Source organism: Dromiciops gliroides, chromosome 6 (assembly GCF_019393635.1).
Source record: "Dromiciops gliroides isolate mDroGli1 chromosome 6, mDroGli1.pri, whole genome shotgun sequence".
NCBI lineage: Eukaryota > Metazoa > Chordata > Mammalia > Microbiotheria > Microbiotheriidae > Dromiciops > Dromiciops gliroides.
The window spans coordinates 69,448,219-69,476,161 of NC_057866.1; the positions used below are offsets into that span (position 1 = coordinate 69,448,219).

The window sequence follows — 27,943 nt, forward strand, 5'->3', positions numbered from 1 at the left end:
CCCATGATTGGAAATATCCATTTGCCAGGATTGCTAGTCAGTCAATAAGCATCTATTAGGCACCTACTCTGTGCTGGTTCCTATGCTAAATGTGGAAGATACAGAGAAAAGCCAAAAACAAAAACTAGATCCTGCATGGCTGGCAGATTGAGTTGGCCATGCCAATACTGTCATGGGCTCTGACAGAAGGGTCTGTGAAGGCTCTATCCTAAGGTCTTTGCTTTGGCAAAAAGATTGCACCTCTTTTTCAACCTGCATGATTGCTGACCCTAAATTCAAAATATTGTGCTTCCAGAACCCTCATGATCCTTGAACTGGCTTGAATTCCTGAATCTAGACATCTGTGGTCCTCAGTTCTTAACACCTGCCCCCCCTTTTTTCTGTAACTGCTTCTTGAAACCTGTTTCTAGCACTCATTTCTCTCTTTCTTTTCTGTTCCTTGTTGCTATACCCTCCAGGCAAGTGAGCATGTAGTCTAGATTTTATTTATAAGGGAGAGGAGGAGATGCAGTATACCAGGGTAAGGTAATAAGATGTGCATATAAAATAGAACTGCCATATTGAGTTTCCCCTAAACTTTCTAATCTAATTGTCACAAAAGTTTCCTAGACTTGGCCTGAGTCTGTCTCTTGGGGCTAGGCAGAAGTGTCTAGTCTTTTCCCTCTTCTAGGCCAGAATAGAATCTTTTCTACAAGAACATCCTAAGGCTGAATTTGAGATTCATCTACTTGGGCTCACTGAATTGAGTTCATCGCTGGTTTCCAATCCCAATGTCTCAACCAATTACTAAGCCTCTTACTGGTGTGGTAGGTTTATGGCACTCCACATCACTATTTGCTATCTCCCTTCTTCTTTCCTCAGACTCAGATGAATGGGGTGCTGTTCACTTCAAATGATGAAATACTTCGACCCTTCCCATGTTATTGACAAAATTCACAAAAGACAACCTTTTCTCTTACTGGACTTGGCCTATCAATAGGATCTTTTCAGACAGTATGTTCAGTACCTCCATAAGAGTCGCAGACTATGACTTATACCTGTCTCTGTGGCAGTTCGGTGCCCTGCAGAATTACTCCTGGAATGTGTAACACACAACAGTAATCCTTTATTGCTCAGCTGCCCTGTTTTTTTTGTTTGTTTGTTTTTAATGGGGAGAAGGACTCCTGAGAGAAAGCATGCTTACTTTATACCTCCCACTTTTAAAATCGCACTATCCATAGTAGCATTGTATCTATTGTCTATTGCCTTTTGGTGTGGAGGTGAACTTGAATTCTGGAAAGCTACATCAGTGAAGCACAAGTGCTGGCGGGTCCTACTAAGGTGACAAAATTTTGAGTTTTGAGCTGATGACAGACTACCTATGTTTTTGTTGTCCAAGGACCAATCTTGTTAAGTTCAGATAAACTCACTACTGGGTTAGCTGCAGGGTGATGACTTTTCTTTAGGCTTCAACATCTCTTTAACACTATTATGTTTTAGAAGGTTGCCCCCCCCCCTTCTCTCCACTGTATAGAAAGGTTTTGGTCTCTGTCATTGGAGAGAGGATGTACACCCACAACGTTATATTTACTTGAAATATATAGTATGAGCGATGCCCTGTGCTAGGCACAGGGCACCAATCTTTTCTTTGGTAACAATCTCTAATTCTTCATTTGGACTATTGCCCACCACGTGAGGCTTCTGCCCCTAAAGGTTCTGTTCAGATCCTCTCCCTGGCAACAAGAGGAAAGGATATTGATTTGACACCATTCCAACTTTCCTTTATCCAGTCATATTTTTACTTCCTCATAGGCTTCAGTGGAACCATCTGGCTCAAATACACCATTTAGTAAGTTTTAGATAGGCCTTTTATTTTCCACTTGGTAAATATTTATTAGATATTCGCGGTATGCAGAGCCCTGTGCTGGGGGGATGTGGTAAGGGTAATATTGAGATAGAAAGTTTAGTTAAGTCCTAGTCCCTTCCCTCATGAAGCTTACAGTCTACTCGTTTCCATATGCACAAATAAGGCCATGTCTCTAGAGGCAGGATAGATGATAGATACTTAGCATTTTGCTTGTTTAACTGGGTTTACTTATATCAGCCTAGTTTTCTTACAGTTCTATTTCTGAGATCACTACTTTTGAGCTTTAAAAAGAATGTTTTAATTACTTTAAAAAAATATCTTAAGGGCTCTTTTTTGTACTTGAATGGGTCCCATTTGTGCATTTGTAGATAACATTTTTTCTTTTCATTCTCTTTTATTGTTTTTGTTTGTTTTTGCAGGGCAATGAGGGTTAAGTGACTTTCCCAGGGTCACACAGCTAGTAAGCATCAAGTGTCTGAGGCCGGATTTGAATTTAGATCCTCCTGAATCCAAGGCCAGTGCTTTATCCACTGCGCCACCTAGCTGCCCCTTTTCATTCTCTTTTAAAGAGAGGCAGCACAGTGCAGTGGAGAGTGCTTGCCAGTGTCAGAAGAGTTGGGTCTGAATTTAGTGCCTATATATAATAATGTATAATTATATATGAATGTAGAGCCTATATAATATATAACAATATTACATTATAATATATAATATATAGGCACTAAATTCAAATCCAACTCTTCTATAGATATATTAAATAAACAAATAAATATTTAAATTAAATTAATATTATACAAATATAATATATGTATATATTGTGAGAAAATAATGGGCTTTGCCAACACCCAAAGGCCCCAGTTCGAGGAGATTGATTTGGATTGATTGGATTGACTGGCTCTGCTGTTAGACTCACTTGAAGTTGACTTGATTGAAACCACACCTGCCTGGCTCTCAAGAAGGTGTGTTCTCAGAGGCTGTGGCCTCTGACCTCAACACAGGACCACCCTCAAGTCCAGTGAACCAATGGATTTGAGTTATGCTAGCCAATTAGCTTGAAGCAGTGTAGAAGGATGGCCTCTCCTTGGGACAAAGGAGTAGCTTCCTCTCACAGTTTGGCTCTCCAACAGGTTGGTGAAGGAGGACTTGAGGAAAAACCAAGACAGGCTGGAACTCTAGGCTAGATAGGCCTTTTCTTAACTTTCTGACCCTGGTGTTCTCTTTTTACTAATACCTGGCATGCTTTAATAAATGCTTAATGCGGGGCAGCTAGGTGGTGCAGTGGATAGAGCACAGGCCCTGGAGTCAAGAGTACCTGAGTTCAAATCCGGCCTCAGACACTTAATACTTACTAGCTGTGTGACTTTGGTAAGTCACTTAACCCCAATTGCCTCACTAAAAAAAAAAAAAAGCTTAATGCCCCAAAACTTGTGCTATAGCTTCTAATTTAAAAGTAAACCCTAGCTAATTTTCCCTACACTTGGGACAGGAATAAAGCAACCACACATTAAATTTTAAACACACACACACACACACACACACACACACACACACACACACACACACACATATATATATATATACACATATAGTGATGTTTAAAATTTATGTATATACAATTTATATATATACAAACACATATATGTCTATCTCTATCTATGTGTGTGTATATAGATATATATAGATGTATAGATTGGCCCTGTGATTTTGGGCCAGTCATTTTGCCTCTGTCTTAGTTTACTCATCTGTATTATGGAGCTAATCCTTATCCTATCTCAGAGGGTGGTAGTTGAAAAATGTATTTTCCATCTTAAGGTACTGCAGCCATGTGAGGTATTATTTTGTATTGTTTTGTCAGTTGCCATGGATAAATAATTTATCAACTTGTTGCCACCCCTACTAATGATATTTTTCTTTTTCCTAGCTAGGTTGGCCCTTGTTGAGCACTCAATGCCTTTTCTGCATGATAAAACTTGCCAGAACTTAAGCCCTGTAGTTAGCCTTTGAGAAAACAAGGGGTCATCAAGCCCCCAGCATGATAGGGCAAAACCTGATTGGTCAAATCCGTGGGTCCTCAAAAAGTATTGGTCAACAATTTACACAGGAAAACCCAAATGAATGAAAAATGCCTAATTTTCCAAATTGTTGTTGTTTGTTCTTCCTTCTCAAAGAAGACCATGACGTCGGAGTGATGTCATGACTTGCAGTGAAGTGGATGCAAGTGATGGAGGATTGTGCAAGGTCACCAAGTTCACTCTCTCCTCCAGAGTCATCTGGGTCCAGTGGCAAGATATAGATCAGGATGCCTGGAGATGGCTTCATATGTTTAAGGCAATTGGGGTTAAGTGACCTGTCTGAGGTGAGATTTGAATTCCTACCGATTTCAGGGCACCCTCGCTGCCCCAATTTTCCCACTGATGTTGCACCAGGTAGAGCTGATTCCAGGGTTCCTTAGCAATCACAAAGGATGGGCGTTCCCCATCTGTGCATAGCGGATTGGAGAGATGGAAGCCTCGCATCCTGGATACCCTGGTGACTAATCTCGCCTTTTGGGGAAGGGGCTTCCCATGCTAAACGATTTGATTCCCTGTTCAGGGGATTGATCGTGATTTCTGATCCCTGTGTTTGCCAACAGTAACGTGGGAAACATTTGTTTACTTCATTCCACCAGAAGTGTTGGTTGTTCTTGAAGGAGCAGGAATTGTGGAGGCATAATAGTGGTTCTAGAACTACTAGGGAGCGATCAAAGCTTTCAGCCAATTAGAAGAGTTTTCCCGGAGAAGGGGTAGGGCCCTGCCGCCCTATTCCCGCCCCCTCCCTCCCCCTCCGCCATACTTCCCGGGAGTCATCACGCATGCTCCATTCCTCTCTAGTCTTAATGGTTGCCGAGGACAGAAGGAGTGGAAGGGGGGGTAGGGGGGAAGAAAGCCGCGCGCTCGCGCACGCGCACGTGCACTGCGTCCCCGTCGTCAGGCGCTGACTCGCAGTCTACGCTCGCTCGCATCTCGTCTGGTTTCTCCTCAGTCTCCGAGTCGCTTTCCCCGCGCGCGACCGCGGCCGTGGGCGCCATGAACTGCGAGAACTTCGCGGCGGGCGAGCGGTTGGTGTCCCCGGCCTACGTGCGGCAGGGCTGTGAAGCCCGCCGCTCCCACGAGCACCTCATACGGCTCCTGCTGGAGAAGGTACCGGGTGCCCGCCCCGCCCCCCGGGCCGGCGGCCGGTCAGGGAAGCCCGGCCCTGAGCCCCGGGAGGCGAGCGCCCCCAGCGCGGGCGCTGTCTCCGCGGCCTCCCGGGCCTGGGGGGCCCGGCCGGGCCGGGCCTAGAGAGCCTCTAGGCGAGGGGAGTGAACTTGGCACCAGTCAGGCGTAGAGGGCGAAGTCCACCCCTCGGGTCACCGAGGACATCCCGAGGAGCGGGCGCCCAGCCCTGATGTCAGTCAACAAGCACTGAGTAGGCGCCTGCTGTATCCGGGCGCCGTGCCCGGGAAGCGCCGGGGATACCACGCCCCCCCCCCCCAGGTTGACAGTGAATAATTATAGCCGGAGAGTGAGCCCCAATAACAGTGGGAAGAGCAGGGGCCCCACAGACAGGCGCGGCTTCCACCCCGGCTGTGGGACCGTGGGCGTGTCACCTCTCCCCAGTGGAGCCTCGGAGCCCCACTGATGAAACAGAGTGGGAAACAAGCGTGAAAGGACGAGCGCCCCAGTGGCCCGAGCCTGGGATTCTGGGCCCCCTAACTCCTCAGTACCCACAGACCTTAACGTACAGGGGAGCCGCTGATCGGCCTAGGTGGAGATAGAGAACCGAAGGGCATCGTAAAGTCTGTCAATGTTAGGCGCCAGGTTCTGGGGATGCAAAAAGGGGGGTGGGAAGAGAGGGTTAGTCCCTGCTCTCCAGGAGCTTACAGTCTGAACAGCGCACAAAAGGAAGCTGAAAGGGGGAGGGGGGAGTAAGGGAAGGTACCTGGTGCAGACCGTTATGGAGAAACCCAAAGAATTGCAGCCGGTGGTGCCTGCCTTCGGTGGAGGCTTTGGGAGGAGCCCTCTGCTCTGCCCCCACCTCAGAAGAGGGTCAGTACCAGGTGTCAGGATGGTGAAGTTCCATGTGGCAGCATGCTGCTGGTGGGAAACGGAGATATGGCTAGCCTGGGGTTCTGAACACGTTTTGTGTCACGGACCCCTTTGGCAGCTATCTGGTAAAGCCTGTACACCCCGGATCAGAATAATTTTTGTTTGTTTGTTTGTTTGTTTTTTTAGTGAGGCAATTGGGGTTAAGTGACTTGCCCAGGGTCACACAGCTTGTAAATGTTATGTGTCTGAGGCCGGATTTGAACTCAGGTCCTCCTGACTCCAGGGCCGGTGCTCTATGAGCTCTATGAGCACCGGCCCTGGAGTCAGGAGGACCTGAGTTCAAATCCGGCCTCAGACACATAACATTTACTAGCTGTGTGACCCTGGGCAAGTCACTTAATCCCAAGTGCCTACCCCCCCTTGCCCCCCAAATTATAATGGAAGGAAATGCTAAATTTCAGAGGTTAGTGAAAATAGACCCCCTTTTTAAGAATTAAAAAAAAATTATAATTGAAGTTAGTGTAAGGTGTTTTTTTCTATTCAAGTTGATGGACCCCTTGAAATCCATTCACAAACTACCTGGAGGGTTAAGACCCCTCCCTAGGTTAAGAACTCCTGTTTTAAAAGAATACTTGTTCTGGGGCAGCTAGATGGTGCAGTGGATAAAGCACTGACCCTAGATTCAGGAGTACCTGAGTTCAAATCTGGCCTCAGACACTTGGCACTTACTAGCTATGGGACCCTGGGCAAGTCACTTAACCCTAATTGCCCTGAAAAAAAAAAGAATACTTGTTCTGCCTATCTCACAGGGATGTTCAATTCAACATACATTTTTTAACTGCCACATGCAGTGTCCTAGGTTAGGTGCTTTTCTGCACAGATGCTTGTATGGAAAGCATGTAAGTAAATGTTACCTATTAATATCTTGATTTTAATATTTTTTCTTGAGGGTGTTTGATTTTCTAGTTTTTCAAGTTAACATCATTTAAAATTAATGGAAGTGAATTGGAACAGTCCTAATTGTTAGCATCATCTCTTTCTTTGCCTATCCACATTCTCCATGGTATTGATAGTGTAGTAAGAATACAAGAAACTTTGATCTTAGGCATTTTAAAAATAAAAATAATATCTGATAGGTAGATGACTTGGAATCCAGTTCCTAGAGTGCTGGGCCTGGGGTCAGGAAGAACTAAATTCAAATTCATCCTCAGACACTAGCTGTGTGATGCTGGGCAAGTCACTTGCCTTAATCCACTGGAGAAGAACATGTCAAACCATTCCAATATCTTTGCCAAGGAGACCTCATGGATAGTATTGGTGTGCTGTGGTCCACAGGGTCATGAAGAGTTGGATGCTAACTCTATATACATTATCTCATTTGAGCTTTAGTATCCTTGTACAAATAGGTGGTAGAGGTATTTTTGAGATAAGGAAACTCAGGCTCACAGAAGTTGTTAACTATAAGCAAATGCTAATGGTCACAGTTCCTAAGTATTGGCTGTGGAATTGGATGGGCAGCTAGGTGGCTCATGGATAGAGTGCTGGTCCTGGAGTCAGGAAGAATCATTTTCCTGAGTTCAGATGTGGCCTCAGACACTTGCTAGCTGTGTGACCTCGTTTCAGGTCACTTAACCCTGTTTGCTTCAGTTTCCTCATCTGTGAAATGAACTGGAAAAGAAAATGGTGAACCACTCTTTGCCAAGAGAACCCCAATTGGGGTCATGAAGAGTCAGACATGACTGAAAATAACTGAATAACAAAAATGTGCAATTGGAACCTTTGTCTTCTTGATTCCAAGCACTTGATCCACTATATAGAACATAGAAATGGCACTAAAACTCTTAGAAAGGAGCACAGTAGTAGCACTTAGCTTCTGAAGGCCAACTTCCTTAATTATATCTTTCAAAACATATTTTCTTCTCCCAAAGGGTAAATGTCCAGAAGATGGTTGGGATGAAAGTACTGTTGAGCTGTTTCTTCATGAACTTGCCATTATGGATAGTAACAATTTCCTGGGCAACTGTGGTGTGGGAGAAAGGGAAGGTAGAGTAGCATCTGGGTTAGTTGCCCGTCGACATTACAGGTAATTTTTAAAAATACTGTGTTATGTATTGCTCTGTAAGAATGTTTAATTTTTTAAAGTCTTTGTAAAATGTTTAAAATGTTTTAAACACCAAATTATATGGTTGTTTTTATTTTCCAATTTTTTGAGAAAGATTTAGAAGTAAATATCTGAAAATTGTTCTTATTCAACTGCATCTCATTTTCTGAGTACATGTGGAAAAGTCTAAATTTCATTTTAGTAAATGGAACTGTTTTTTCTACTGACTCACCTTATAATTTTAGAGGTTTTTCACGTTATTTACTACTTATTTGTTGGATTAAGTTAATGTTAGGTTTAAGTGTAAAGATTCATGGGCCATTTAAATCTTTTGGTTTTAATACTTTCTTATTAAAGTGAAAACCATATTTTCATTTATCTATTTTGTTTTTTTTTACTATTTCTAAAATTTTATCATTTATTTTCAGTGTTCTTGTTAAATTTTGAGTTCCACATTATCTTCCTCCCATCCCTTTTCACATCTACTAAGAAGGCAAACAGGGGGCAGCTAGATGGCGCAGTGGTTAAAGCACCGGCCCTGGATTCAGGAGTACCTGAGTTCAAATCCGGCCTCAGACACTTGACACTTACTAGCTGTGTGACCATGGGCAAGTCACTTAACCCCCATTGCCTAAAAAAAAAAAAAAAAAAAAAAAAAAAAAGGCAAACATGATGTCAGTTGCATATATGAAATCATGTAAGACACATTTCCATATTAACTATATTTCCAGAAAAGCAAGAAACATAAAGAAAGTGAGAAAATTATACTTGTTTGCACTCAGAGTTCATCAGTTCTCTGTAGGTGGATAGCATTTTTTCATCAGGAGTCCTTTGGAATTTTCTTGGATTGTTGTTTTGATCAGAGTAGCCAAGTCTTTGACAGTTAATCATCATTCATCGCAACATTGCTGTTATTGTGTACAATGACCTCCAGGTTCTTCTCACTTTACTTTGTATCAGTTCATATAGGTCTTGCCATGTTTTTCTGAACTCACCCCCTCATCATTTCCCACAGCACAATAGTTCTCCATCACAATCATATGCCGCAGCTTGTTCAGCCATTGCCCAATTGATGGAGCACCCCCTAGATTTCCAATTTTTTACCACCACAAAAAGAACTGCTTATTATAAATATTTTTGTACCTATAGGTCCTTTTCCTTTTTCTTTAATTTCTTTGGGAAACAGACCTAGTAGTAGTACTGCTGGTTCAAAGGGCATGCAGCTTATAGCCCTTTGGGCCTAAAAAACATATTGTTTTTAAATATCTATTTGAAAGGAAAAAATAGTTATACCTTATATAAAACTTCACTATTACAGGTGTTTATTTAAGTCAAATTTGGGAGCAAATGTAGGTGACATACTCAGTCTAATGTAGTTTATTAAAATTTTTGTTATAAGTGGAACTCACCATAATGAAAATATACTCTTAGGCTGATAGCAACATTGAATTTAATAATGTATATGAAGGCACTTTGAATGGTTTTGCACTATAAAGATGTAATTGTTGAAGCATAAAATTTTAGAGTTCATCTTAATGATCCCATCATCATTTACAAACTGAATGTTGTCTGTCAGCTAGCATTTATCGAATGCCCACTAAGTGCCAGGCATTGTGCTACACACGAGGGATGTAAAGAAAGGCAGAAGACAGTCCCTGCTCTCAAGGAGCTCACAGTTTAATGGATTCCTATTATTAATGGACTATGTTGTTTTTTAAAATCATAATGAAACTCATCACTGGTATACTCTGCTTTATCACAGTCTGATATAAAAAAACCTCCTGAGTAGCATATCAGGAAATGGTTACTCAAATTACAGAGGGATTTTTTAAAAAAAGAAATTAGTGATTATTTCAAATTGTGAGAACCTCTATTCCATTTATAATATGCTTTAATTTAGGAACAACTTTTCTGACCTCTATTTTTTTTTGGGGGGGTAGGAACAACTTTTCAAGGAGCATTTTTTTGTGTATAGTCAGATATACCAGTATCGCAGTTCAATTCTTCAAACATTTATTAAATGTTTGCTATGAGTAAGACACTGCTAGGGGCTAGAGGTAAAGAGATGAAGAGTGAAACAGCCTATGCACTCAAAGCACATGTAGTTTAATGGGGTGATAGAGTGCATCTAAATGAGTATGATATAAGAGAGATTATGATAAATGCAAAAGACCAGTGTGAAATTTGCAGATAGATTACTTTGAAATGGGGAAATCAAGAAGGAAGTAGCCCGTGAAAATTAGGGCATACATTCTAGGGAGAGGGATGGGTCTACATGAATGCTTAGAGATGGAAGAAAACAATATTGGGGAACCATGCTAATAGTCCATTTTGATTGGTATGGATTTGATGAAGATCAGAAATGAGAAATAAGGCCAGAAGGGTATATTAGTGTCAAATTGTTGAAGACTAAGCAAAGGAATAAGCATTTTTACCTATAGGTTGTAAGGAGCCATGGAAAGTGTTTAAGCAGAGGGGTAACATTTTTAACCCTATGCCTTAGGAAAATTATTTTGATAATTGGTGATGTGATAAATTGTAGAAAGGAAGACCAACTACTATCAACAGTAGTTTAGGCTAGAGGTAATAATGACCTGAACTAGGATGGTGACTGTAAGTGGAACGGTATGAGAAAATAGTTTTAGCAGAATCATGAGGATAGGATCCAAAATGCAAGGGGTTGATCGAAAGATGAAGAGGAATGGAATCAGCAAGAGTATATTAGTTTTTCTAGTTTTTCTAGTTTTCTAGTTTTTCTAAAAGTTTACAGTGAAGAGGAGGAAGGAGATAGATTGATGCAAGATCAAGGGAAAGATTTTTGGAGGAATGGGGGTGACCTGAACACATTGTATGGCTGTTGAGAAGAATCCAAATTAAGGTTTTGAACCCAGGTTTCCTGGCTCTAAGATCCACTACTCTTTCTATTGTACCATCCTTCCAAGATTAAAAAATTACTATAAATTAAAATCTTTTTCTGTTACTTTTAACAGTTCTTTGGTATAGGTATTTTAGGATTGAAGGAACTATTCTCTCTGCAGAGAAGACCTGCCAAATCTTGATTAAGGGCTTTCATGTTATGCTATCCTTATTCACCTATTCCTTTCTAAATATTAGAATTTTTCTACTTAGATAACATTTGGATCATTAGACATTATGGAGCCTGTGTTGTTTGGGTGTATACAACTGGCCCTGTAGAAAAAAGAAAGAAAAACAAAGCTCATAAACTAAGTCTTTCAGACTTGTTACAATGTTGTTATATATGTTGTTCATCTGGTTCTGTTTACTTCTTATTGATCAATTCATGTAAGTTTTCCTGGTTTTCTCTGAAACTATTCCTTTCATAATTTCTTACAGTATAGTATTATTCCATTATATTTACATACCACAATTTCTTCAGCTGTTCACTAATTTACGGGCATTTCTTTGATTTCCAGTTCCTTGCCACCTCAAAAAGTGCCTGTTATTATTTTTGTACAATTGGGTTTTTTTCTTCTTTCTTTGATCTCTTTGGGATATATACTTAGTAGTGATATTTCTGGATTGCCACCGTTTTCTTATAATGATGCTACTATAGTATTGTGAACTATCATAGTAATAACTGGAACTTTTTTCATTGCTAAAGTTTGGGTAGCACTGCTATATCACCTAGCTGAATTTTTTTCTCAGGTCAGTGGTCCAAATAAATCCTGCCCCATAAGAGCTTAAATAAGGCACCCTAGGAAGGGTATGAAAATTGCACCCCTATGTTTGTACTCCCTGCTTGAATTTTGAGCCTGTTGTGTAACACATGTAACTTGATGTAACACAACATGGAGCTCAGCATTTTCTGGCATTAAATAATATTAATTTAAAAAGTAATAATTTAAAAGGGTCCTTTGATTTATCCTCACGTCATTTTTATAACTTAAGACTCTTGCTTTCTTTTTCTACCCTAATCCTGGTTCTGTTTGTAGGCTTCAGCAACAAGGTAGCAGTTTTCTTTTATTTGGGGAGAAAATTGCCATCCAAAAAAAAAATTAAAATGTTACTCACCCCTCCTTAGTACCCAGAGTGTTGACCAAATTTTAGCTTATTCTCCTGATTAAGAAAAGGAGGAATTAAAAGGGAAAATTTATTTTTCAGAGATGATTAATTGGTCACTTAATTATTATGGTTTCCATATTATAAATATACTTGTTGGGAATATTGTAGAAGAGATTCTCATACCTGGTAAAAATTTTAACTGAATATTCTCTAGGTACCTTTTCAGTCTCAGGTTCTATCCCTAAAACCTAGCTATTGCTTCTAATTTTCTAGGTTATCTTGTTTGCATACATGTACATAAATTATTTTGCATAAGACTTTTTTCCCATTGATTGACCCTTCTTTTGTTTAGGTTCATTCATGGAATTGGAAGATCAGGTGATATTGCTGCTGTGCAACCCAAAGCTGCAGGTTCTAGCCTTTTGAACAAAATAGCCAATTTGTTAGTTCTGGACATCATAAGGCTGGCTGGTGTGTATGATATTAATTGTGCTACTTTTTGCTGACCTGCTACAAATGAGGGAATTGGGCAAGATGGCCTCTGAGCTCTTTCCAGCACTAAATTTGTGATTCAATGAAGTACTTTTAGTTGACGTAATTTCTGATTGTTTCTTTATTTATAGGCGTTCGTTCAGTGGCTAACTGCTTTGTTGTTCCAATGGCAACTGGTATGAGTCTAACCCTGTGTTTCTTGACACTACGACACAAAAGACCAAAAGCAAAATATATTATTTGGCCACGGATAGATCAAAAGTCATGCTTTAAATCCATGATCACTGCAGGTAATGGAATATATTATTATTATTATTATTTTTTTTTTTTGGCAATGGGGATTAAGTGACTTGCCCACGGTCGGTCACACAGCTAGTAAGTGTCAAGTGCCTGAGGCCAGATTTGAACTCAGGTACTCCTGAATCCAGGGCCGGTGCTTTAACCACTGCACCATCTAGCTGCCCCAGAATATATTATTAATGTTGTATCAGTATTATTATATTGAGAGACAGTGTGGCTTAGTAGATAGAATGTTGGACTTGGAGTTGGGAAAAATGGGTTAAAATCTTGACTTCAACATTAGCCATATGACTATTGGAAAGTCACTTAACCTATCTGAGCCTGAGGCTCTAAAAATTATTTACTATGTTATCTTCAAAATCTGCATTTCTAGAAAGATTTCTTACATTGATAAAAATGACAGATCATCCATGTCGTGAGGTTAGTATTACCTAGTCTTTTAGACTTGTTTAGAATCATAAATCAAAACCTAAAAATTTATTAAACAGAATACAATAAAAACTAAGTACATATATACATCTAAAACAAAGCTAAAATACCATTACCATGAATCAAAGAGGTACCCTTTCAACTATTGAAAAATTGGAAAATAAGAATAATAGTAGCTAACATTTCCAACTTTAGGTTTTGAAGGTACTTTACAAACGTTATCTCATTTGAGCTTTGCAATAGCTTTGTGGGGTAGGTACTATCATTATCTACATTTTACAGATGAGGAAATTGAGGATGAGAAGGGTTAAGAAACTTGTCTGTGATCTCAGTATGTACATGAGATAGGATTTCAACCCAGGTTTTCCTGCTCTTAAGCTCAGCTCTCTGCTATGCCCTACTATCTCGAAGAGAAACAAAGGCTGATGACTGGGTTATGATATTCAAGGAAATTAAGAAGTGGACTCAGTTTAAGGTTATCTGATGAGGCAGAATCACTTCCACAATTTTCAAGAAGGATAAAAGATCAAAACTGAGCAAATAGTGTTACAAATTTAGAGTGGGATTTCTATATATTTGCTTAAAAGAGGCCTAGATCATAAGTTAGAGAATTTAGCATTTTTTTGAATAGTCTCAAATTAATTGAACTACTATATTTCTACTGTCATTCTGTAGTTGAACTACTTATCAAGTCATAAAAATATTCCACTTCTATCAGAATTGATTCATATTTGTGGAGTAATGCAAAAAAAACCCTCTTATTGCCATGAAAGCATCTATAGATTTCAAGGTCAGAAACCAAAGACTGATTCCATGACAAAACTTTTCATTAAGAATTCAGGATAACTGTTTTCATGCCATTGTATTTGCAGGAGAGTGAACCCCCAGGTTCTGTGAGGAATGATTTGTAGCTACTGTTCTTACTATGCAATTTTAGTAAATGCCATTTCTTTGAAAGAATTCAAGATATACTTACTTTTGCAAATGGTAATGTGGTTTGTGGTCTAAAGTTCATGTTTATTGTATTCTAAAGGTGTTAGAGGATGTAAAACTAAGTGCAAAATTTCTCTGTTATAGTTTTGGTAATTCCAACTCGTGTTAGACTTTCACACTTCCAATGAGGGAAAGGTAGAGTTGAAAAAAAAGACGGATGCAGATGCACAGGGAAAATTATCAATCAACACAGATTTTAAAGACAGATACAGAAGATGGAAGCAAAGGTCAGTAGTGGAAAATGAATACCTAAATGTGGCATGGTCCTGTAAGAATAGTACCTGAAGAACCAAAGCTCACAATGAGCTGATGTTGACAAATAAAACCAAGGACAACAAAAAAGATTTTGTTAGCTATATTGGATGGAAAAGGAGAATTGGAAAAGAGAAAAACGCACTACTTGGATTGCATGGTATGATGATAAAGAAATGATAGAGAAAAGACAGAGCTTCTCAACTCTTACGGAATCTTTGGACTGGAAAGAACAGAGCAAAAATAGCTAATAGGGAATTGATGCCTATGCTAAGTTGAGAGATGGAAAGCACTTAGCTGCCCTTGTTAAGTTCAATTTACTAGTCTCAGATGAACTGTATCGTAGGATACCAAAGAACATATATGTGAGAATGACTGCTGAGTCAGTGTGAGTGATCTTTGAAAGATTATGGAGTCCTGGAGTGGTGCCACCAAACTGAAGGCAAAGTTCTGATGCTCACAAAAGGGAAGAGTGGCATCTGAAAACTGTAGGCCATCTAAATATGACTTAGATTCCTGATTCCTGTCAGAATTCTGGCATGTATTGTTAGAGATGTTAGTATTCAGAAAAGTAAGTGGCTATATCATGAGGGTGAAGGATTCATCAAAAACGAGTCAGGACAAACTAACCTCACGGATTTTTTTTTTTTTTTTGATAAGTTACTAGACTTGTAGATCATGGGAATATGTGGATTATAGCAAAACAGTTGAAAAAGTCTCCCATGCCGTTCTTATTACAAGAGATGACAGAAATGATAGCATGGTTGGGTGGATTTGATGCTACTTCAATGCCTGAATTGAAAGAGTAGTCATTAATAGCCCATTGTCACCTTTGAAGGAAGCTTCTAGTGGAATCTGCCCCAAAGATTTGTGCTTTTCTTGGTACTTTTGATGTTTAACATTTTTTTAAATCAATGACTTGAATAAAGAAATAGATGGCACGTTTGTCAAATTTTCAAACCAGGGATAGATAACTTAATACATTGCATGACTGAGTTTGGTTACAGTTCTTGACAGACTAGAACATTGGGCTGAATCTAGTAGGATAAAATTTAGTACAGATAAATGTAAAGTCTTATACTTGTTTGAAAAGTTCAATTTCACAGCTACAAGATGTGACACATGACTACACAACAGTCTGAAAGATTTGGGAGAATTAGTGGATTATAAACTCAATTATAAGTTGGCAGTGATGGCAGTAAGAAAAGTGAATGTAGTCTTTGACGGTATTAAGAAAAGTGGCAGTACTAGAGAAGTGATATACCTTTTTTTTTTTGTTTTCCAGGGCAATGGGGGTTAAGTGACTTGCCCAGGGTCACACAGCTAGTAAGTGTCAAGTGTCTTGAGGCCGGATTTGAACTCAGGTCTTCCTAAATCCAGGGCTGGTGCTTTATCCACTGCGCCACCTAGCTGCCCCCCTAGTGATATACCTTTTGTATTTGTTCAGATCACACCTGGAGTACTGTGTTCAGTTTTGGGTACCTCATTTTAGGAAGGATATTGATAAGCTGAAGATCATCTAGGATAGGGTGATCAAGATGCTGAAAACGATCTTCAGGATATTGCTGCATGTGGATCAATTGAAGGAAATTGGGATATTTATCTTGGAAAAGAGAAGATCTAGGGGAGAACATTACAAGTGTCTTCAAGTGTTTGAAAGGCTGTCATGTGGAAAGAGGGATTTGATTTTTGTCTTCATGGTCCCAGAGGGCACAACCAGAAGCAATGAAAGATAGTCACAAAGAGGCAAATTTAGGCTTGAAAAACTAACAATTAGAAGTATGCAAAAGTGGAATGAATGGAATATCTTGGAAGTGGTGGATTTCTCATCACTGAAGATCTTTTCTTTTCTTTTCTTTTTTGGTGAGGCAATTGGGGTTAAGTGACTTGCTCAGGGTCACACAGCTAGTAAGTGTCAGGTGTCTGAGTCCAGATTTGAACTCAGGTCCTCCTGACTCCAGGGCTGGTGCTCTATCCACTGCACCACCTAGCTGCCCCTGAAGATCTTTAATAAAAGGCTAGTTGACCAATTGTTGGGTATGTTGTAGAGAAACTTCTTATATTTATGGATTTGACTAGTTGGACTCTGAGGCCCAACTCTGAGAATCTCAATGATTATACTTTATATCATTTGAGCTTGGTGATTGAATTTGGAGTCTAATTGAATTTAGAGAAAACCATTGCCAGAATGTTGGCCGGGTGATATATGTATATATTTTTTAGTCTTAGCAAGATCAACCTCTAAAGTGCTTTTGAAGTTTCAGTCTCTGTCAGTTGAAATAATGGATCACTAAAGCGTATTGTAATTTATACTTAGAGTAAGTGCCTAGTGACAAATTGATTAGGAATCATTCTTTCCTCTCATCACCAAACCTCTATTATTATCTTCCCTTTCTTTTTCTTCTTCCTTTTCTAAGACAGTAATAATTGGATATGGGAATTTCTTTTCTTTAAGGAAAATAAAACAACAAAAATAAAACCTGATGACATAGCTCCTGGCACTGAATTCCACTTATATTTATGAAACCATAACTGCTTTTCAAACTCAACAGAACTGATTATCTATGCCCCATATCTTCCCTTCTGAATGTCACAATTTCTTTTGCAGGCACAATCAAGCTTCTAGTTTTCCAGTTTCCTGACCTTAGTGTTCATACTTTGACTCCCCACTTTCCCTGTATTCACAGTGCCTCTTTTATGTCTGCTCCTCTTAACTCATAAAATCATCACTCTCATTCAAGCCATAATCAACTCTTGCCTGACCTATTGCAAAGATCTTATCTTTATGTCTTTTTTTGCCTGAAGTCCCTCTCTCCTTTAGTCTATTTCCCACATAAGTTTTGAACATGCTACTCCCTTTCTCAGTAGACTATAGGGTTCACTGTGACCTCTAGAATCACATATAAACTCATCTGTTTGGCTTTTAAAGCTTTTCACAACCTGGTCCCGTCTTACCTTTTCAGCTTAATTAGCCATTATTTCCCTTCTTACACTCTACGGTATAGCCATGCTGGCTTTCCTGGCTTTTCCTCACATGTGACCTTCCATCTCTGTCCCATTTCCTTTTGGAATGGTTGTCCTCCTCATCTGGAATGCAGTCCCTTCCCATCTTTCTCTTTTGGAATCCCTGGTTTCCTTTGAGACATAGCTCAAGTGCTACCTTCCACATAAGAATTTTCTTGAGATCCTTCCAGCTGGAATCTCAGCCAGAGTACCTTACACCTGCTTTGTATTTGTTTCATATATGCTTTTTTATATGTGTATGTATGTGTGTTTGTGTGTGTATATATGTGTATATATACATATATATGCCCAGAGTTTTGCATATAGGAACTTAATGAATACCTTTAGGCTGATAGATTGATTGGAGATGGAGCATAAATTTTGAAGCCATTACAATACTCTTTAAACCTTCTCATTCAAAAAATATTACTGTATCATGGTTTTACCAGTCTGCAGAGATCAAAAACACAGTTCCTGTCCCTAACCAGTACTGTTGGGGGCAGGGAAATAAACAGATAAAAGGGAAAAGAGAAATAGTGATAAAAATTATAGAAATAGTATGAAATAGTAATAGAACCCAGGCAACAGGAAATTAAAATCCTTTCACATCCCTAGCTTTCTTTTTTTTTTTTTTTTTTTGGACAGGGCAGTGAGGGTTAAGTGACTTGCCCAGGGTTACACAGCTAGTACGCGTCAAGTATCTGAGGTCAGACTTGAACTCAGGTCCTCCTGAATGCAGGGCCAGTGCTTTATCCGCTATGCCACCTAGCTGTCCCCACATCCCTAGCTTTCTAATGACAGGAAATATAAAGATTAATTATTAGCAAGGATACTCAGATATCAAATGGATGTGATTTCATCAGTTGGGAGGTTACCTCCCACAGTACAGATTACCACCCATCCGTGCTTGTCCTTCCTGTATGATTCTTGTCCATATCCTTCCATGAGTTTGACACAAAGGGGTCCACTTATTGTTCTCTAGAAGGCCTCTAGGCCTTTCTTTTTCCTGACTTCTTGCTGTCTCTCATCTTCACCATGTGACCATAGCCCCTTTCTTCCTTTCATGCAAATTCTTGGTGACGTATTTAACTTCTGTTCTTCAGATTTTTTTTCATTGTTTATATGTTGAAGTCTGTTAATATCCACCGTTCACCTCTCCATTACATTCTGCGGTATTAATTTTTAATTCTTCAAAGGCCATTGTATCCCATGTTTTAGGGCCATTGCAAACCCAATAGAATAATAGTATTTAAAAATGGGAGGTAATGCAATGGTACAGAAGAGTTCCAGGTAACTCATGATAGAAGAGGATCTCCAAATCCAAGAAAAAAAAAGAAAGAAAGAACTGTGGAGTATAGATGCTGATTGAACCATATTATTTCTTTTGTTTTGGGTGCTGTTGGTTTTTTTTTTTCTTTCTATTTTGAGGTTTTGCATCACTGCTCTGATTCTTTCTCTTGTAACAGGATTAATGCAGAAATAGGATTAATGTTATTATGTGTATATATATATATATATGTGTGTGTGTGTATATATATATATCTATGTATATGTATAGAGATATATAGATATAACCTATATCAGATTACCTGCTGTCTAGGGGAGGGGGGAGGGGGGAGGGAGGGGTGAGAAGGAGAAAAATCTGAAATTGTAAAGCATGTATAAACAAAAGTTGAGAACTATCTTTACATGTAATGGAAAAAATAAAATACCTCATACATTAAAAAAAAAAAAATGGGAGGTCTGGGGTCAGTAGTGGAGCTTTTCAGTTTCCCAAAGGCAGTCCAGCTTGTCTTCCTCTTGTCTGATTGTAGACTCATCTTGCTCATTTATGCGGTCTGTTCCAGGCGTGTGTGAAAACACACTCTCTGTTCCCCATCAGCTCTAGGGTGTCCATTCCCATGCGTGTTGTAATCTGGGCAAAATAGAGTTTTTATTCATTTTTATTCATTTGGGCCACGGACCTGAGTAATTGGAGGACATTGCAATCCAAAGGAAATTCCTGTTCAGTTTAGACTCTGTGATTGCCTTTATCATAGTGCCAGTCATATCTCTCGAGAAACTTCTTTCTCTTCTATGTTTTGCCTGGTGTTTTTGAGCAGAGTTGAACAGTTAGATTTTTTGTCATGTATGGGTTGAAGACCTTTTTTGGAAGAGTGGTACTTTTTCACAGGCAAGAAAATAGTGAGCGCAGTGGTTTCTCTACCACTTTCAATTCATTATGAAACAGTAAAGATATGATCCATTGCTGAATATCCCTTGTAAAAGCTAGCTTGTACCCTACTGTTTAAGGTTCATTGGGTTAATTCCAAGGGTTTCAAAGGTACTAAACATTTAGCTATTAATGTTACCTAGATGAAGTTACAAGATAAACACTGCTCTTGTGCCAGAAAGCAAAACCTAGTACCCACAGTATTGAATGTTCCAGTGGGGTTTATTGAAGGACATAAATTATGAATGAAGTGAATTAGATCTGACGGGATCGTGAGTGCAAGGAGTCCAAAAGCTCCATGATTTTCTTGAGTACTTCAGGTGAAGGGCGTACTCCTTGAGTTTGTCGAGTTCCTTTTAGTCTTTTTCCAGCTTTTTGTATGATAGAAGTGCTAATGTCTGTGTAATGGTAGCAAGATGAATCTTTGGAGTTTTCTTGTATCATGATGAAGCTATATTTCTGGTGTCAGCCTTTATCAGTAAGGTCCCTGTTCTTCACGTGCTCTTGAAGGTTCATAAGCCTTAGTTGCTCAGGAAGGTTTAAAAGCCTTAATTTTTCAGGCAGATGCATGTATGGATTCATGTATAGTCTTTTCTGAGTGATAATTGGCATGGGCACTTAAGATTAGTTAGTTGTGGGGTTTTTTTTACATTCATTGTTAGTCATTGAGGCAATTTGGCCTTGGTACATATTCAAGATCCTCACTTGCCTTATACATAGGTGCCCGTTTTTTTGACATGTTTTTATTGATATTTTGTGTTTGTGCACCACATAAATATCCTTCTGTATCCCTTTTCTTCTTATATAGGAGAGCTATCCCATATAGTAAAGAATTGAAAAGAAAAAAGAGGAAAAAAGAAAAAACCCATGAAACCAATTAATACATAGACAAAAAATGAAAATATATGCAATATTTCATGCCTGTGGACCTTCAACTTCTGCAAAGGAGTGTGAGGGACATTATCTTCTGATATCTCTTCTTTGGAGTTGAACTTTTTTTCTACCTTGCTTCCTGCTCACAGTAATTTTCTTTTGCTTTGTGGTTCTTTCTGTTTATATTGTTGCAGTTATTGTGTTTATTGTTTTCTTGGCCTCACTTCACTTTGTATCAGTTCATGTAAATCTTTCCATTCCTCTCTGTTCATTGTATTTGTCATTTCCTTATGGTATAGTAATATTCCATCATATTTCTGTACCACAATTTGTTTAGTCAGAGGTATCACATAGCTTTTTTCTGTAGGAAAAAACTAGAATGGATTGGGCCTTATAATTATAGTGTAAAGATAATATATAGCTGATAACATTGGCAGTTGGGTGGTTATCTCATCATGGTCAGTCAGCTTACCTTTGATACTAGTAAATATCCTGAGAATGATCTTGAGGGAAGCTACTGCTACCTTGGGCATAGGGGCAACATTTTGCAGAAGTTAAAAATCTGTTGCAGAAAAAAATATAACCTGTTGAACTTAATTCATTCTGATTTATGTAGCTTCAAGCAGCTATCCTTCAGACAGGATTACAATAAATCACACTTAATGCAGTAGAAGAATCCCAAATGGAGGTTGTGCTTGTAGTTTCAGAAACAATAATATGAACTTTATCCATTACTTAGTCTCACTCCTTTCTACAGGTGGGGATACAAACATCACAAAGTTTTTTCGTATAGATGGGAGAATAGGCATATAGACTGGTAATTGTTTTCTCCATAGTATTAGCTGGTTTTGTGAGATTTTGGTTTATTCCCCTTCTCAGATACTTTGCATAGAGAGCCTTTACCTCTTCTCTCTAGGTTTTGTGACATTATTCTCTTCTGATTCTTCTCTTACCTATATGACCTTTCTTCACTTTCATTTGATATACTTATCATCTAGTTCACATTCACTAATCATGGGTGTCCCACAGTGCTCTGTCTTGGGCCCCCTTCTCCCTCCAAACTATTTCACTTGATGAATTAAATTATCTTGTACATACTGAAGATTCACAAATTTAACCTCTCTGATGATCTGTGGTCTCATGTCTCCAGTTGCTTTTTAGATGTCTCAAAATGGATGCATCACAGACATCTTAAACTCAGTGTGTTCACAACAAAATTCATTATATTTTACCCCAAACCCCCCCTTCTTCCTAACTTCCTTATTTTGGTTGAGAGTTCCACAATCCTCCCAGTCACCAAAGCATACAACCTAGGTGTGACCCTCAACCCGTTACTCTTACCCTCTATGTCCAGTATGTTGTCAAAGCCTGTCATCTTACTTTTGTAATGTCTCTCTTATATCCCCTCTGTCTTCTGACACTGCTACCACCCTAATGCAGGTCATCACCACCTCGTGCCTACACTATTAAAATAGCCTGTTGGTCGGTCTGTCTGCCAGTCCATCCACCACTCAGCTTCCAGAGTGAATCTTCCTAAAGTTCAGGTCTGACTGTGTCCGTCTCTTCCCCTCCCTTCAGCCCCACCTTCAGTTAAACTCTAGTGGTTCTCAGTCACGTCTAGGATATAATATTAAATCATCTGTTTAGCATTCAAAGCCCTTCATAACCTCCCCCTCCCCCCTCCCCTGTCTTCTTAAACCCTATGCTGTTCTACACAAGTCCTGTCTTCCTGTGTTTCCTTATCCCCCGGCCTGCTCGTAGACTTTGCTCTCCAGTGACTCTGATCCTCCTTGGTGTCACACAAGAAAATCCATCTTCTGACTGAATGTTTTCCCAGGCTGTTCCACATGCATGGAATGTGCTCCCTCCTTATCTGGGCCTTCTGATTTCCCTGGCTTCCTTCAAGTCCCAGCTAAAATCCCACCTTTCACAGGAAGCTTTTTCTCTACACCCTTCATTCCAGTGATTTCCATCTGCTGATTATTTCCACTTTATCCTGTATGTAGCTTGTGTATTCATAGTTGTTTGCATGTTGTATCCACCATTACACTGAAGTCCTTGAGAGCAGGGACTGTCTTTTGTATTTCTTTGTGTTCTCAGTGCTTAGTACAGTGCCTGACATATAGTAAGCACTTAAATATTTATTGACCATCTGATTGACTGAACATGGCTCTCCTTTCTATGTACTTAATTTCACTCAGTTTTCCCCCCATCATTGTTCTCTTTCTACTTTATTTTTGGGGGGGGGGCAGGACAGTGGGAGTTAAGTGACTTTCCCAGGGTCTCACAGCTAGTGTCTGAGGCTGGATTTGAACTCAGGTCCTCCTGAATCCAGGGCTGGTGCTTTATCCACTGTGCCATCTAGCTGCCCCCCATTTCTACCTCTTTTATAAACACATCTGAGACAGTGATATTCAATTCTGGTTATTTCACTGTCCTTAATGGTGAAAATTTGTCATTGTAATCTTTTAAGACTTTCTATTTGACAAGGATATATAATAAATTCACAAATGTACATTGCAATAGAATGAAATAATCATTGATTTAAAAAACATATTTGTTCTTGTAGAAGCACATATGTAATTTAGTTCCTCCTTACTGTTTGCCTAATTGTTCTCCCTGTTGCCAGGCTCTCCTCTCTCTAGCCATTCCTCTGTAATTTGTCAGATTTGATATTCCTAAAGTATAGATTTTTAACCATGTCATCCTGTTTCAGTAACTTTCTATGGCCTCTAATTGAAGATAAAGTAAAACTTCTTTTTGTTATTTAAAACCCTTCACAATCTAACTTCAGTTTTTCAGATTGATTTCAATTTACTCCCTTTTAATTGAGAGGTTGAATGGTATATTGCAAAGAGTACTAGCTTTGGAGCCAGGGAGACCTTGTTTCAAGTCTTCTGTTGTCACATAGCTATATAGTGATCTAAACAATTTGTGGTGAAGGTGTCACCCATATTGGTAGAAGGAATTTTCTTATCTGGAATCTCCCTAAATCAAGTAGTTCATCTATGGAGGATTTATGGAAAAACATGGACAAGAATTACATAGGATGAGCAAGGGTAAATGCATTGTGATAGAGGAAATATACATATGCAGAAATGCCATACTGGATCCATCTGCTATTTCAGAAGGTGGTTATCTATTTAGAGTAATGGACTTGGAGCCAAGAAGACCTCAGTTCACATTCTGACTCAGGTACTTATTAGCTGTGTAATTCTGAGCAAGTCACGTAATGTCACTGTGCTTCAGTTTCCTCAGATGTAAAATGAAAGGGTTGGTCTTGATTTCTGAAGCTTCTTCTAGCTCTAAATTCATGATCCTTTGATACTATTTTAATGCAGTGAAATATCATTCATACTCTTCAAATTTAGTTCAAATATTTTCCTGGTGTGCATTCTACAGTTCAATCAATCTTGGCTTAGCTCTGCAACTCTTGGACCTTGGAAAAGTTAATCTCTTAGCCCTTAGTTTCCTCAACTTTAAAGGAAAGGAGTTGGGCTGCATGATTTCTAAAAGCCCATCTAATTTTTTAAATTCTGTAATCTTATTACTCTAGTTGCTTAGGTATTTAATTGTAACACTTTTTACTTTTTTTAACTAATATTTTAAAGGGTAGTTTCATCACAATGAAAAAAAATTGTGTTTGTGATTGATATGCAAATAGCCTTAAATGCAACACTTGCCAGTTTGATGTTTTTACCAGTTACCAAGGCTTGTAATCATAATTTCTCTTTTCCTTTACTTATAGTAAGTTGTCTTCAAATGTATGTAAAATAACCTCTGTATTTTTCCTACCTAATGTCTTACCAATAATTTCTGTATATAAATAACTGTGAGATTTAAAATTGGATATTAGATCATAAATCTCCCCTCTTTAACCTTTCCCTTAATTTATCTTCCAGACTAGTAAATGGAAGAAGCTTCTGGTTTTCTAGATAGACCATTTATTGTATGGTAGTCACAAGGTGATGTTGATTAGAAGGATAGGAAAGTAGAAACACGATACAAATCGTCTTAAGTCTAAGCTTAGTCTATATTCCGTATAAAGCTCACCAAAAGAGAAGGCCACCTTTGGGGAGAGAGAGACCGTCTGTGCAGCGCAGTCAGGAGACCAGCAGAGCAGGAAAAAACACTCCCACTTCCGTTCTCTCCTTGCCTTTTAAGCTCGCACCCCGGAAGTGGAGTCTGAAAGAACTGGCGTCTTTCAGTTATCCTAACCGACTGTTAAAAAACTTTCATATTTTTTTACCACATGCCTAAATGTATACTTTGAAAATAGAAGTATAATATCATTTATGTGTGTGGCATCTTTAATTTGTCCTGCTTTAATGATACATACTTAATACAACAAAATTCTGAAAGTTTTTTTTCTCAGTTTAAAATGTGCTATCTTTTTTTTTTCCCCCAGCAACAAACATTTATTTTATTTTCCATTTACATGTAAGGGTAGTTTTCAACATTTATTTTCATAAGATTTAGAGTTAAAATGTGCTATCTTTCATTGTTACTGTTTGTTTTTTGGGGGGTGGGGTGGGGCAATGAGGGTTAAGTGACTTGCCCAAGGTCACACAGCTAGTAAGTGTCAAATGCCTGAGGCTGGATTTGAACTCAGGTCCTCCTGAATCCAGGGCTTGTGCTTTATCCACTGTACCGCATAACTGCCCCTTAATGTTTGTCTTAATGTTAAACAGTTGCAATTAATTACTAAAATTTTATGTAAGTGGTAGATTAGTCCACAGGGATCTTCATATCTGAAATTCATTCTTTTCTCTAAAACTTCATCTTAAGTTGATTTTAAGCTTTGTGCCATTACTTAAATTGCTGTTACTTAATACTTAATTGAAAAAAGTCTTTTTGATCACCATTGTCTCTATATTTATATAAATATGCTTCTCTTTCTTATTTCTTGTACTGCTTAGGTAATCTTTTACCAGAAGCAATAATCAACCAAGCTTTAGTGATAGAATGGGATTGATTCCTACTATTTTTATAATCTTGCCTTAATATGAACAGTTTCAAACATGAATACTTCTTTTCTTTTTTGATACCTTTGTTAGGTTTTGAGCCTGTGGTGATAGAGAATGTATTAGAAGGTGATGAGCTCCGCACAGACCTGAAGGAAGTGGAAGCTAAAATCAAGGAGCTTGGGGCTGATAACATTCTATGTGTTCATTCTACTACATCCTGTTTTGCTCCAAGGGTGCCTGATAGGTAAATAATCCATGTATGTTATTTCTAAATGTTAACTGATTTTGTTAAACAAATGTAGATATCTTTATTTTAATGTTTAATTAACTTTTGGGAATAATTAAGTAAATTGATCTCTTCCTAAGGGGATGTAGAGAAAAGCATGTGAAGGAAAGCATAATGGAATAGGAAAAAGATATATTGAAATAGGAGAAGAAAAAAAGGAGTTAATGCAATGTAAATGATTCCTTTTACTTCTTTTCACTTGAAGAGATTCAGCTGTCTCTACCTTCTGCCTATTTTAAAACTATGATTGCTTCCCCTCCAATACTATTAGTTCTTCTTCATGAAAAGATAATTTTTGTCATCTTATTTAAAAGATGTCTTCCTGCTATGTTGGATGTCTTTTTTTCTTGTGTTCATTTATTTCTGCTGCCATCTCTAGTTCAGTATTCCTTTACTCAAAATGGGCTTATGTTTTCAACACTTCTGACAGTCATGGGCGGGAGCTATCAGTGATATTTGCTGTGCAAGAATAAGAAAATGATCTTATGATGATAGATGAAGATTAGCAACGTTGAGTATATACCTTATAATGATACATATCAAGCTTTTAGCTCAAGATAAAACAATGCTTAAATTTGTACTTTAATGGTGTTAAGACATAGGTCCCTTAGAAAAAAATTAAATTAAGAAAATCTTGCTTACAAATTATTTTTTAATTGATCATATGTTAATCTTAAACACAACGGCTCTTTTCCTTTGTTTTTATTGGATCATATAATGCATAAGTGTAGATATTTTGCTTCCCAAGTGAAAGCAAGTACAAATTTTCTAGTTCAAATTGTAATTTGTCCTAGTTTAAATCACTCAAATATTCATTGAGTGCCTACTCTATGCAGACATTGTACTGGACATTGGGAACACAAAGAAAAATGAAACAGTCCTGTCCCCTGGTTCTATTGGGCAAGATAACATGCTTACATAAGCATATACAAAATAAATATGTTAATTGTGGGGTGGATACAAGGCAATAGCAGCTAGAAGGATTAGGAAAGGCCTCATGTAGGAGGTGAAGGTTGAGCTAAGCCTTGATGGGAACTAGGGATTCTAACAGGTAGAGGTGAAGAGGGAGTGCATTCCATGCAGGCATGGTAGACAGCCTCTGCAAATACACAAGAGGGAGATGGAGTTTCATGTGTGAGGAACATCAAGAAGGCTAGTTTGACTGGACCACAGAATGTATGAAGGGGGAACCATGTATATTAAGATTGGAAAGGTAGGTTAGAAGCAGGTGGTTGTGAAAGACTTTAAATTCCAAGAAGAGGAGTTTGTATTTGGTCTTAGAGGTAATTGGGAGCCTACTGACTTTTATTAATCAATATAGAGGCGCAGTCAGACCTCTGATTTAGGAAAATCACATTGGAATCTATGTGGAGCATCCTTGCATTGAAGAGAAAAAAGATTTGAGGCAATGAGACCAATTAGGAGGCTTCTACAGGAGTCCAGGTGAAAGGTGATATAGGCCTGAATTAGGGAAGTTGCTGTGTGAGTAGAGAGAAGGGGATAGACAAGACTTGACTACTGATTCAATATGTTGGGTCAGGGAGTGAGGATGAAGCTGTGTGACTAGAAGGGTGGTTGTTAACCTTGACAAAATAGTGAAGTTCAGAAGCAGTGAGATTGGGAAAAAACATTGAGTTTTATTATGGATGTACTAAGTGTGTAATCCTTGCAAGACACTTAGCTCCTTGAATAAAATGTTTCTGGTTTTTTAAAATCTAATTGTATGCTTTTAAGTTTAAAAAAACATCTATTTTCTGTTCCCTGTCCCCAACCCCACACCTCCAGTAAGGAAAACAAAACCCTTGTCATAAACATTCACAGTGGAGTAAAACAAATTTCCACATTGGCCATTGTTTTGTACCCAGAATCTACCGCCTCTTTATTAGGGGGTGGATAGCAAACATTTATTGTTAGTCTTTTAGAATTGTGATTGGCCATTGTGATGATCAGAGTCCTTAACTCTTTCAGAGGTGTTAGTCTTCACAGTGTTGCTATTGTTTAAATTTTTTTCATGGCTTGGTTCTCTATTCATCAATAACTTCCAAGTTTTTCTTTCTTATAGCACAATGATATTTCATCATATTCCTATATCATAATTT

At 38.6% G+C, this 27,943-nt stretch overlaps 1 protein-coding gene across 1 annotated transcript in view; it reads left to right on the plus strand.

Moving 5' to 3' along the window:
* The first annotated feature begins 4,812 nt into the window (after positions 1–4,812).
* The window catches only part of SEPSECS (Sep (O-phosphoserine) tRNA:Sec (selenocysteine) tRNA synthase), a 71,894-nt gene continuing 48,763 nt past the window's right edge, over positions 4,813–27,943 (plus strand). The window contains exons 1-5 of the mRNA XM_043973054.1: positions 4,813–5,025; positions 7,842–7,996; positions 12,390–12,508; positions 12,661–12,819; positions 25,649–25,802. Of these exons, the coding sequence (XP_043828989.1) occupies positions 4,912–5,025; positions 7,842–7,996; positions 12,390–12,508; positions 12,661–12,819; positions 25,649–25,802 (701 nt within the window). The 5' untranslated portion in view covers positions 4,813–4,911. The remainder of the gene's footprint in view (positions 5,026–7,841; positions 7,997–12,389; positions 12,509–12,660; positions 12,820–25,648; positions 25,803–27,943) is intronic.